General features: G+C 37.6%; 2 protein-coding genes across 2 annotated transcripts in view; one reads left to right on the forward strand and one right to left on the reverse strand.

The window, feature by feature from the left end:
- LOC149539028 (uncharacterized) overlaps nucleotides 1-12326 on the reverse strand; it is a 35915-nt gene extending 23589 nt beyond the window's left edge. Inside the window, exon 1 of the mRNA XM_089800386.1 lies at nucleotides 12219-12326. The gene's annotated coding sequence lies outside the window, so the exon portion shown is untranslated. The remainder of the gene's footprint in view (nucleotides 1-12218) is intronic.
- On the forward strand, nucleotides 9576-10676 carry LOC149539029 (uncharacterized). The gene is made up of 2 exons (XM_089802512.1): nucleotides 9576-10058; nucleotides 10455-10676. Exons 1-2 carry the CDS (start codon nucleotides 9576-9578, stop codon nucleotides 10674-10676), a joined length of 705 nt encoding a protein of 234 aa, XP_089658638.1.
- Nucleotides 12327-13038: the final 712 nt, after the last annotated feature.

The following is a 13038-nucleotide window of genomic DNA, read 5'->3' on the forward strand; positions in this document are numbered from 1 at the left end:
AGTTGGACTACTGGGCAGTGGCATAGTATCCTGCTATGTTATAAAGATCAAAATCTAGAAAAGATAGACTTTTCTTTATCCCTGAATAATTAGTTGTTGTCATCATATCATGGAAAATGATTTTTGGCATTAATGTGATATCTTTTATGATCGATTGATTTAGTCCAACCTGATTGCAGAATGCGACAAAGCAATAAGGATTATATAGATTAACCACAGCATTAGAGGCATGTGGTGTTCCTTCAAAGGCACAAAACAAAATCTCTTCTGGAGAAACAAAGAAGCAATGAGATGAATGTTGCTTTGATGATACATATTCAGAGGGAGACTACTCAACTTCAGAGGGAGATTACATGACAAAGGGAGATGTCCAACCCTTTGCAAGTTTTTGCAATAGTCAGCCATCTTATTGTGGTGATTAAAGCTGTCCCTAGTGAGAGGGAGTCCATGTTATTAAATGTTGTCCCTGTTGAGAGTGTTAGCGTAAATAATTAATTACTCTTTACACTTTACTTAAGTTTACTTAGATTAATGCATTATTATATTAGTTGTCATGTAGACACCTAAGAGTATGCGTTGTCATATGAGTTGTCTTGTTGACAACACAAGGGTTTGAATATTCAACTGACTTGTCATGTAGACAACACAGTTGTTCGCACTCTAATTAAGCACATGGTGTCTACAACATCTTTTTATAAGATACACCTATGTAAGCTTATCCTCTCATCATCACACAAACTCTTGTGCTCAATGGAGGATAATCCACTCTTGGTGGACATGTGCTTAGTTGTGAGGCTTATCACTTTGCTAACTCCTAGTCATTCTAGAGGCCTTTATATACAGGCACTTCTAATGTACATGTACATCAATTATTCATTCTCATATTGTAATTATGATCATACATCATTTGGTCCATATTGTGCTAAGTTCTTGAGCTTCTTGATCTTGGTGTCATTTTGCCCTAAGGCAAATTCTTACATGGTATTAGAGCTATACCAAATTCTTATAGAGAGGGAGTTCTTGTTAAGAGAAATTCTCAAGTTATTAAAGTTGTTCCTCCTGAGAGGGAATCTATGTTGAGAGAAAATCTTAGGTGTCTGTGCTGAGAGGGATGCATTCTTCTCTAGGAGAAGTTTGAGGTGAAAGCCTTCATTCCACCCTCTGCGACTAGGTATGGTGGACCACCCTCTACAAGAGGGAGTTCTTGTTACAAGAAAATCTCAAGTTATTAAAGTTGTTGCTACTGAGAGGGAATCTTTATTAAGAGAAAATCTTAGTTGTCCCTGCTGAGAGGGATGCATTCTTCTCTAGGAGAAGTTTGAGGTGAAAGTCTTCATTCCACCCTCTGCGACTAGGTATGGCGGACCACCCTCTACAAGTAGGCATGGTGGAAGTGCATTCTTCTCTAGGAGAAGTCTGAGGTGAAAGCCCTCGTTCCACCTTTTGCAAGTAGGTACGATGGACCACCCTTTGCGTATAGGCATGGTGGAAATGTATCCTTCTCTAGGAGAAGCTTTGAGATAAAAGCCCTTGTTCTACTCCCTTTGAGTGGGTATAATGGATCATCCTCTGCGAGTAGGAGTGATGAAAGTCATGCATTTTTTACTACATGACTCTAATTTTATGTGCTTATGAAGTAACTATGGTGAATTATGTTATGCTAAGATAACGCATGTTATGTACTGAGAATATATCATTGATATCTTTGGTTGTAGCTATGTGTGTGTCTGTCTCATTAAAGACCTCTCTCTTGCTAAGAGGGAGTGTTGAAGTTTGTGGCTGCAATAGAGATCTTTATCTCTGCTATTATAAAATGGAAATATGTTTGTTATGACCATTATGGTCACTTTCAACCAAAGTAACGAGAATCGAAATCGGATCTGAATCAACAAGGCCAAATCAAATCGCAAATCAGCCATGAATCGGAATCGAATTGGCCACAAATCAACAAATTTAAAAAACCCTTGAAATTTAGAGATTTTAACAATTTAAAACTTATTTCATGCACCTTTTATTGAATTTAACTTAAAGACGCTATAACATCATCAAATAGAAGCTAACATACATAAACATAAAACATAAATGATAAATCCATCACATACGTAACTACGTTACACGTAAAATGTAAATTGCAGCTGAAGTAAACAAAAATCATAGGATCATAATGAGTCAAATCGTAGAATGTATGTAAGATGAAGATCCATAAGACATCAAATCATAAATGTATGTAAGATGAAGATCCATGAAACGTGTGTATATTACTATCTATAAACAAAATGAAAAAACAAGGCTCTAGCTCAAGCCTCATCATCATCCTTAAGCTCAGTCGATTTTTCGTGATTCACAAAGGTGATTTTGGCGATTTTTTGCATGAATCAGCGATTCATGCAATGAAATCACTGATCTGGTTCACCAGTACAAAAACATTGGGAACCATGAATCAAATTGCCAAACCGACAATTCAAGCGATTTCATGGTGATTCTCGTTACTATGCTTTCAGCTGAAAGAGACATTTGTGAGAATATTTAAGTTATTATTATACAAAAAGACATGTGTCATACAGCATGCGAAGAGGCATACGTATGGAAATGTGAAGTGTTAATGTGTGGAAATATGAAGGGTCTTATTTTTGGGACTGAAAGAGAACTTAATGTGAAAGATGAAGAGTCTTATATAATCTATTTATGTCATTGATTGGTGTATTGTAAATCAAACAAGTGGAAACCTATGTACACTTGAATTCATATTATCAATAAAATGATCTTTTGTTGTGTGGCTAGGTTTTTCCCTTCATTTTTGAAAGGTTTTCCCAAGATATCTTGTGGTGTTAATTGAATCTCTTTTATGGTTTCTTTACTGTTGTTTATCATTTGATTTATCGGCTCTATCTTTAACAATGTTTGGATTTGCAGCCATTGCAAAGAGGATTCTAGTAGCTCCTATAACAGAGTGAAAGCACATTTGTGTTTTATTCCTCAAAAAGGCATTATGCTTTGTATAGAGAAGCTGAGAGTAAATGGAGTGCTACTTAAAACCCTCCTTCCAAACCACACTATGAAAAAATACATTCAAGAACAAAAGTAAGCAAATGAAGTTGCTAGGAGGGCAAATTCTTCTCATCAGTTGCAAAGTGGTAGGCCTTTAAAAAAATGACAAATATCATCTACGTCTTCAACTTCCACTCTAAGTGAACCACCAATAGAGAGTCATTCATTCTTGCGTTGTAATGGGCGCCCTAGAAATGCCCAAAAAACTGAACCAAATGCTGAAAGCGATTTTAATGTCTTTGCATAGATTTCAATCCACATAACATGAACAAGAAGGAATTTATGCAAATTGAATACTAAACCACTGCTGAAATAATATTAGTTCTCAAAATGATAAATTCAAATACATAGCAATGGATTCCAAAGGCCAAACCCCAAGGGAATGACGTCTAGAATGTCACAAGAGAGGATGAATGTCCTCTAATGCCAAGAACAAACTATACATTCAAGTTCCTATCAAATGCAATTCATCATCATCCGATGCTAAACAATAAAGCTCCCACCTCTATTTATATTTTCCCTACACCCTTCTAGAAGGAAATCAAATATTTATTAATTGCAAGTACTAGAAGCTTCCCCCTTCCAATAATTAATGCACTCTCTAGAAACTCCTCCCTTGCAATACAATAATTAATGCTTCTAGAAAATTTAATTACTAGAGGCTTCCCCCTTTCCAATAATTAATACACACTCTAGAAGCTTCTCCCTTGTAATACAATAATTAATTAAATCAATTAAATATAAAATCACCTTTTAATTTTTAAGTTATTTAATGACTTTATAGGAAATTAATTTAATTTCCTCTTAGGCTTCACTTAGCCTTTGGAGAATGTGAAGGCTAAGAACTCCACTTAGTTGCTAAAAAGATGGGGACATTACAGTCTACCCTCCTTGAAAATGCTTATCCTCAAGCAATCTCAATCCTATTTGCTATAGCACCTGCTCACTCTCCCAAGTCGCATCTTCCTCTGGCAAATATCTCCATTTGACTAAATATTCTTTAATCAACCTATTTAGCAAAGTTCTTTCCCAAGTATCCAGAATAGCCTCAAGAATCAATACGAACTTTCCCTCCTCATCTAATGGTGGCAATTCTACAAAAGGCACAACTCTCTGACAGATGGCTTTCTTAAGCTTTGACACATGAAACACATTATGCACCCAACTGCCCTCTGGAAGCTCAATCTCATAAGCAACCTCGCCCACCTTGCAAATCACTTTGTAGAGGCCATAAAACCTAAGCTTCAACTTCTATGCTCCGCTCTTCTTAAGTGATGATTGTCTGTATGGTTGTAGCCTCAGGTAAACCGTATCCCCAACCTCGAAGTTGCGCTCTATCCGGTGCTGGTCAGCATACAATTTCTGTTGATTTTGGGCTTGCTGTATATTCTCCTTGAGTACCCTCAAAATATCTTGACTATCCTGCAAGAAGTGTTTTGCTTTGGGCACTCTACTATCCCCCAAAACCAGATCCATGAAACTAGGTGCTTCATAACCGTACAGTACCATGAATGGAGTCATTTTGATGGACATATGATAAGTGGTGTTATAACAGTACTCTCCCATATGTAGCCATTTGACCCAAGCCCTTTGTTGTGTGGTTACATAGTTCCTCAGATATCCTTCCACCCATTTATTCACAATCTCTATCTGTCCATCTGTCTGTGGATGATAACTAGTGCTAGGTGTAAGATGTGTACCACACAACCTAAACAATACCTGCCAAAAAGTACTCATAAATTTACTATCTCAATCATTGACAATTAAACTAGGTAGCCCATGTAACCTGAATATCTCTCTGAAGAAAAGATCGGCCACCTGTGCTACTGTGTAAGTGGATGGAATAGCAAAGAAGTGAACAAACTTCGTCAACTGGTCAACAATCACATAGATGCAATCTTTCCCCTGTACTCGTGGTAAACCGGTTATGAAGTCCATAGAAATACTTTCCCATTTCCTATCCGGAATGGGCAAAGGTTGTACCCTACAGGATATGCGTGTTTTCCCTTATTCTGCTAACAAACTACACACTCCCTAACATGCTTCTGAACATCATCCTTGAGCCCTTTCCATGTGAACCGCTCACGGATCTGCCTGTAGGTCTTAAAGATCCCGATATCCAGTTGTAGGTGCATCATGAAATGCCCTTAGTATTACTTCCCTAAACTGTGATGATAGAATCAAATATATCCTACCCTAGAACTTAATCAATCCATCCATCACCACGTAACGATCATCATGTATGGTGCCTGCAATTACTCCAGGAGCCCAAATGTCCCTCACATACTCTTCCGTGATCTTATTTCTCCAATCTCCTGTAATCTCAACTAGAGCACAAATATGAGGTCTCCTGGATAAAGCATCTGCCACCACATTCTTCTTACCTTTGACAAACTCAAAGTCAAAGTCATAGGCCTATAACTTCGTAATCCACTTCTGTTGTTTATCATTCAAGTCATGCTGGCTCATGAAATATTTGATGCTGTTGTGATCAATTTTGATAACAAACTTTCCCCCAACTAGGTAGGGCCGAAACTTAGCCAATGCATGCATAATAGCCAACATCTCCCGATCATAGATGGAATAGCTCCTCTCCACTCACAGAGCTACCTGCTCTCAAAAACAATGGGATGTTTTTCCTGCATCGAGACTGCCCCAATCCCATCTCCTAAAGCATCACAATGAAGCTCAAATGGCTTTGTGAAATCTAGTAGAGCTAGTACTAGACATGATAACATCACCTTCTTGAAATGATCGAAGCTTCTCTGCGCTGAACCTGTCCATGCAAAGACCCCTTTCCTTGTAAGGTCTGTCAAGGGTGCAACAATCTATGAAAATCCCTTAACAAATCTCCTGTAAAACCTGTAAAGACCAAGGAATACCTTAAGCTGTGTAAGATTCGTAGGAGTAGGCCAATCAACAATAGCCCTAATCTTTTCAGGATCTACCCGAACTCCATCTGTGCTGATGATATGCCCAAGGTATAGTAGCTCAGTCATCCCAAACTCGCACTTAGATTCCTTGGCATACAGTGACTCTTTCTCTAAAGTGGACAACACCATCTCAAGATGTTGTAAATGCTCCTCCCAAGTCTTACTGAAGACTAAAATGTCATCAAAGAAAATCAAGACAAATCTCCTAAGCTACTCCCTGAATACCTGATTCATGCAACTCTGGAACGTAGCAGGGGCATTGGTTAGCCCAAATGGCATAACCAAAAACTCGAAGTGGCCATAGTGACACCAAAAATTTGTCTTCTCAATGTCCTCCTCCCTCATCCTGATCTAATGATACCCTGACCGTAAATCTGTCTTCGTAAAAATGCATGCGCCATGCAATTCATCAATTAGCTCATCTATCCATGGGATGGGATATCTGTTCTTAATGGTCTTCTTATTTAATGCCTTGTAATCGATGCACATGCACATCGTCCCATCCTTCTTCTTTACCAACACTACTGTTGAAGCAAAGGGGCTCTTACTAGGCCTAATATGCCCTATTTCCAATAACTCCTTAATTGCCTTCTTTATCTCATCCTTATGTTTCTTAGGATGACGATAGGGAGTAATCATAACTGGTTTGGCTCCCTCCTCGAGCTCAATAACATACTCTATCCCCTTGTCAGGAGGAACCCCATGCAGAATCTTGCCAAATACCTTAGTGTGCCTGTCAAGTATCTCCTGGATATCTGGTGGATGACTCTTCACTTGTGGCTCTTGTGAAGTTGGCATAGTGAAACATTCCGCTGCCCACTCTATGTTATTATGCCGAAAAAGTCTCTGCATTCTCCTCAGGGAAACTACTCTGCAACTCCCATCTGAAAGTCCTCTAAGTACAACAATTCTTCCCTCATGCTGAAACCTCATCTCCAATTTTACTAGGTTAAGTGTGAACTCTTCTAGCGAGGCCATCCATATCATGCCGAGGATGGCATCATAGTCTCCCATGTCTACCACATAGAACTCATCCTCCAACTCATAGTCATCTCCAAACCTGATGTGAAGATTAGATATCTTCCAAGTGCATAATAGTCTGTCACCATTAGCTACCATGACTCTAAACCCGGCGTGCTCCTCGGTCTGTAGACCTCTCTTGGCTACCAATTGTGCATCTATAAAATTATGTATAGCCCCAGTGTCAATGAGTGAGATCACTTTCTACCCTTGGATAGTACCCCTAACCTTAAATGTGATTGCCTTCTAAGCCCCCGTTAATCATGCTAATGACTTCTCATCCTCAGGAATGCTAATCTCCTTTGTAGTGCTATCCTCATCTAAATCAGAGTGTTGATCCTCCCTCCCTGACTATGACTCCTCTGCTGAGAAATACTCCATTTGATTTGCCTTAGCTTTGAGAGGACACTTATGAGATAAATCCCAAAGCTCTCTGCAATGAAAACATAACTTCTTCTTTCTTAAATCATTCAAGGTGTCATTATCCAACTTATCTCTTTTTGACCGAGCATCCTTGTGAAAAAAAATTTTGTCCTTCTCCTTGTCCTTTTTCATATAAGAATCCCTGTGCTAAAATCTGCTCCTAAATGAAGAAAGTGCTAAGTCACGAGCCTTTTTAGTGGCCTCCTGCAACGTAGCTGGGTCATGCCCCTTGACCCAACCTCGCAAGGGTTCTGAGAGTCCATCCATAAACAACACTACTAACCTCCTCTCTAAAATATCTGTGACCAACACAGCTAACCTCTGAAACTCATTGATATACGTCTCAACTAATCCCCACTGCTTGAGTTGTGTCAACTCCTTAAACTGTAATTCAAGATCCCTGGCATCAAATCTCTCTATGAGCTTCTTAGTGAACTCCTCATAAGATGTGACCTGATTATGTCCCAAGGTTACCATGCCATGGTGCCACCACTCATGTGCCGGTCCATCCAAGTAAACAGCTGCATACTTTATAGCTTCTTCCTCAGGCATAGGATTCAGCTATAAGTATGTATCCATCTTTTGCATCCAAGCTCGTGCAGTCATCTTCCCTGAAGCATCATAATAAAGTAAAGAAAATTTCCCAACTTTCTTTCTCAGCTCAAGGTTTTGACTTCTTCCTTCTGATCTGGGCATGTGTCTCATACTCAAGTCCATGTAATCTCTGAGAGAAATGTCCACCTGAAACTCCAGTCCACTAGCCTTCCAATCCCTCCTAAACTGATCATGTAACTCCGTAATCTGTGGTTCATTAACCGGTTGAACTGGATCTCTGGGTGGGAAGGTGGGTAGAAGAGGTCTCGAGCTGGCTGTTTGAGCTGGGCGTGCAACATGTCTAAAGTTATCAGCCTCATTCCCATTGTTGTCATGTCCATTATTACCATTAATATTGCCTCGACCTCCATTATAATTGCCCCTATTATTGTTTTTTCCATTGTTGGCATCACCTGGATTAATATTGATGCCCATCTATCTAGCCATGAGCTACAACATCATATCCATTCGCCTATTTTGCTCCTATTGCATATGTTGCCCCTCCTCTAATGTACCCAGTAACCTGAACATTACATTTTCCTGATCTAGTCCGGTATTCCTGCCTCCATCTAATCTTGTATTCCTATCATCTCGGTCACCCACACTGCTGTCTTGTTCAAAGAATATCTCCTCTATATCTGTACGATTGGATTGTATGTCCCTCTACACGGATGAACTACCCTATTCGTTTTGCAAGTCTGAACTCCTACTTTGTCTTTCTCTAGTATTGCGAAAATTATAAAGCCCTTGTCGCATGCTTTAACATAAATGTTTAGGATCTCCATAGGATGGCAGGACTTATAGCTCTAATACCACTGTAATGGGCACCCTAGAAATACCCAAAAAACTGAACCAACTGCTGAAAGTGATTTTAATGTCTTTGCATAGATTTCAATCCACATAACATGAACAAGAAGGAATTTATGCAAATTGAAGATTGAACCACAGCTGAAATAATATTAGTTCTCAAAATGATAAAATCAAATACATAGCAATGGATTCCAAAGGCCAAACCCCAAGGGAATGATGTCTAGAATGTCATGAGAGGATGAGCGTCCTCTAATGCCAAGAACAAACTGTACATTCAAATTCCTATCAAATGCAATTCACCATCATCCGATGCTAAACAATGAAGCTCCCACCTCTATTTATACTTTCCCTACACCCTTCTAGAAGGAAATCAAGTATTAATTAATTGCAAGTACTAGAAGCTTCCCCCTTCCAATAATTAATGCACTCTCTAGAAACTCCTCCCTTGCAATACAATAATTAATTGTGCTTCTAGAAAATTAAATTACAGAGGCTTCCCCCTTTCCAATAATTAATACACACTCTAGAAGCTTCTCCCTTGTAATACAATAATTAATTAAATTAATTAAATATGAAATCACCTTTTAATTTTTAATTTATTTAATGACTTTATAGGAAATTAATTTAATTTCCTCTTAGGCTCCAATTAGCCTTTGGAGAATGTGAAGGCTAAGAACTCCACTTAGTTGCTAAAAAGGTGGGGACATTACACGTTCTCCTCAACAACAGATTGTAAGTAAGAGAGCAATGGGAGCCTTGGAAACATCATTTCAAAATGAAGCTAGAGACATTGTCGATCAAGGCATAGCGAGATGTGTTTATGCAAATGGATTGTCATTTAATGTTGTTCGCTCACCATATTGGCAACGCATGGTGAGAGCAATTAATGAGGCTCCAAAGGGGAGCACGAGCCCTGGTTATGAGAAGATATGCACCACTTCATTGGATGATGAGGTGGCACATGTAGAGATTGCCATGCTGCCCATCAAGGATTCATGGACCAACAAAGGTGTGACAATAGTATCAAATGGCTGGAAAGATTCGAAGAATCATCCTTTTGTGACTGTTATTGCAGTGTCTATAAGAGGAGCAACATTTTTTAGAGCTATGGATTGTGAAGGACAGATAAAGGACGGTTATTTCATTGCAAACATTCTCATCCAAGCCATTGAGCAATATGGCCCTCAGAATGTTGTTCAAGTAATAACCGACAATGCAAAGAATTCTAAGGTTGTCAGCTTATTGGTTGAGGAGTGGTATGAACACATTTTTTGGACACCTTGTGTTGTGCACTCACTCAACCTAATGCTACAAAAAATTGGCACTAAGGTTGACTGGATTAAAAAAAATGTATGACGAGGCACAGGATATCCAAATGTTTGTCACAAACTATGCAAATGTTTGTCACAAACTATTCAAATGTTCGTCACAGACCACCATATGATGCACGCCATATTTAGAGAATTCTCAAAATTGGAGCTCTTGAAGGTAAATTTAATTGTTTAAAATTTAAAAATGTTTTAGAAATCTAGTCACTTTAGTTTAGTAAACTTTCTATATTTTTATATTTAAATAATTTATTTTATTTTTAATTTTTAATCTATTATTGTTTTGATCTTAAAATAGGTTGTTGAGACCCGATTTGCCTCCAACACTATTGTTTTGAGATGCCTTGTCAAGGTTAAAGAGGCATTGTCTAGAATGGTAACTAGTGCTAATTGGAGCATATGGAGGCAATCTAATAATGCCAAGGCAGTTGGCATTAAGGAATTGATACTAAATGACTCTTGGAGGGATCGTGTTGAGTACCTTCTGAAGTTCACCGAGCCTATATTGAACATGATCTGATACACTGACATGGATAGGCCTTGCTTGGGTGAGGTATATGATGGCATTAACACCATGATTGAGGATATTAGAAATATCATTAATGAGAAAGAGCAAGATTCTAATGAAAAGCTCTTCAAGGAGCTGCAGGTAATCATTGTAGAGAGATGGAACAATATGAATACCCCTTTGCATTGAGCCCTAGTTCTGTAGCCAAACGGTCCACAAGAGGAGTACCACTAGTGTTGCCCTATACAGAGATCCTGAAATTGCTCAAGGGGGACAAGGCAGCCCTTCAAAGACTCTTTCCCAAGCACCTACAACCTGCAGTGAGGGTTGAATTTATGAGTTTCGTGAGCAGCAACAATTGTGGTTTTGAAGCTTTTGAAGACAAGAACAATGTCGAACATTGAACCAAGCCCAAAATAGATTTGAGCGAATGTTGAACCCAAATGTTGAACCTGCATACGAACTAGAATCCATACCGGCAACTTAGTTTATAAGTTGAGAAAAGAAGACTGATCTATAGTTTTAGAACTTTGTCTGTATTATTTTAACAGAGTTTTTTATTTTCAAATTTGATACAAAATATTTTTTCCATTCTTAGCTTTTACAGTGAAGATGGTGTTTATGGTGTATGTGAGAAGTACCCTCAATTTATATATTTCTTGCTTGGCTTTTTAGTAATTTGAATGTTTCTCTGTATGTTATTCCATTTTAGGTTTTTCATTTTCATCTTTCCGCATTTTTTCGTTTTAGTGAATACTCCCTTTTAACGCCTTTATAAATTGAAAATGCTCAATCGTCCCTAAAATCCCTACTATGCAGAGAAGCTGCTCTTTCAAAGGCAACAAAAAATCATCTGTAGCATAATACTTTATCCCACTATTATAATTTTTATAACACTATCAAGGAAATAACTAAGAAACCAAAATAACCCATCCAAACGAAACACAAGTTCAACCCATATAAAATCTTCCTGATTGAGCGTAGAAAGGAAATCTTTTCTTTTCTTAGATTAAGTGATGCTTGAAATTTAGTACGTTTCGACCGCTTCCGAGGTAGCTTGTAGACGCATTAACAAAAACTTGCTAAGGAAGTCCAATATGAGTTCCCGGTTTTGTTGATCGACAAACAAAAATTAAAATTGAAATACCAACTATTCATTTTACTTTTGCAGACATTTGGGGTTGCGAACACAGAAGATCATGCTCTTTCGTAGTACACAGGAAAAAATAGAATATAGTGAGTGGCATAACTATTACATAACGAGTACAAATGCCCGCAACTTCAGAATCAATTTCATGCCTTGTCATGAAAAGATAAAATTGGGGATTTTCCTTTGTTTTTCCACTAACAGTCTGCAAAAGAAATGCGATTAATCGTTTTCTATGTTTACTAAGTTCATTCCGACAGAAACGTTTATTAAAGGGCCCTTTCTATTCGCAATCATGGCCATTTCGATCAAAGCAATAGTTTCCTAAACTGAAATATAAAACTGTCTCTCGGAGAAAGAAGAACAACATGAAAACAACCTGGTACCATCATGCAGGTACAACTTACATTTGAAGACACCAGAGCCCGCAGATATTGCAGAATCCCTAAACCCTTTGCAATTTGACCTTCAATTTACAGCTCTAATGAGTCCGTTCTTTCGTATAGGGAGGTGAAAAGACACCTGATTCACAATTTTCATCATTGCCTCCTGACTCGCTTTGACCTGTTGTCTTTAGTGTAGCGTAATGGTTTTGTGTGTAATTCTGGTATTTTCTTGGAACATATAATTTATGTAATTTTTTATTGAATTAAATTTTATATTTTTAATTGAATTTAATTTTATATTTTTTTGAATTTATGTTTGAAACTTTTTAGTGATTAAATTATAGTATTTAATAATGGCTTTAATTAGGATTTTATTTAATTTGCTCTAAAATTATCAATTAGCATTTTAGACTGCACTTAGAAATGGCAACTTGTAATGTTTCTTACTAGCAAGATGTCAATTATTATTGATTAATATACATCATTACATGCTTGTATCATATTGAGGAATAATATTGATTTGTATAATACATACTATTGAGTGTTGTTTTTACACAATGGCAACGATAAAAATCTAATGTAAATTCTCTCTTGAAAAGTTGATGAGATCAACTCCGAGATTTATTTAAGTTGTTTGTCAATCGCCTTGGTAACTCAATAGGAGATAAATGTGAATGTTCATGAGGAGGCTTTTATTGGTTAAAGAATAAAATTGTGGAACATGTAAAATATCAAGAAGATAGTAATTTTAAATATTTTTAATTTTTTTTTTTGTTTTTTTTTGAATGCAGATTTTAATACGCAGCTACGATGAGTTTCATAGTTAACCAGACTTATTTAA

Source organism: Cupressus sempervirens, chromosome 9, assembly GCF_028749045.1.
Source record: "Cupressus sempervirens isolate cs-2001-9-10 chromosome 9, ASM2874904v1, whole genome shotgun sequence".
Lineage (NCBI taxonomy): Eukaryota > Viridiplantae > Streptophyta > Pinopsida > Cupressales > Cupressaceae > Cupressus > Cupressus sempervirens.

What these genes read in the sequence shown, in the direction of transcription:
- LOC149539029 (XM_089802512.1), top strand. Translation starts at nt 9,576, where the DNA reads ATGGGAGCCTTGGAAACATCATTTCAAAATGAAGCTAGAGACATTGTC. An exon ending in ACAATGCAAAGAATTCTAAG is followed by an intron (nt 10,059 to 10,454) that starts GTTGTCAGCTTA and finishes ATCTTAAAATAG; the next exon opens with GTTGTTGAGACCCGATTTGC.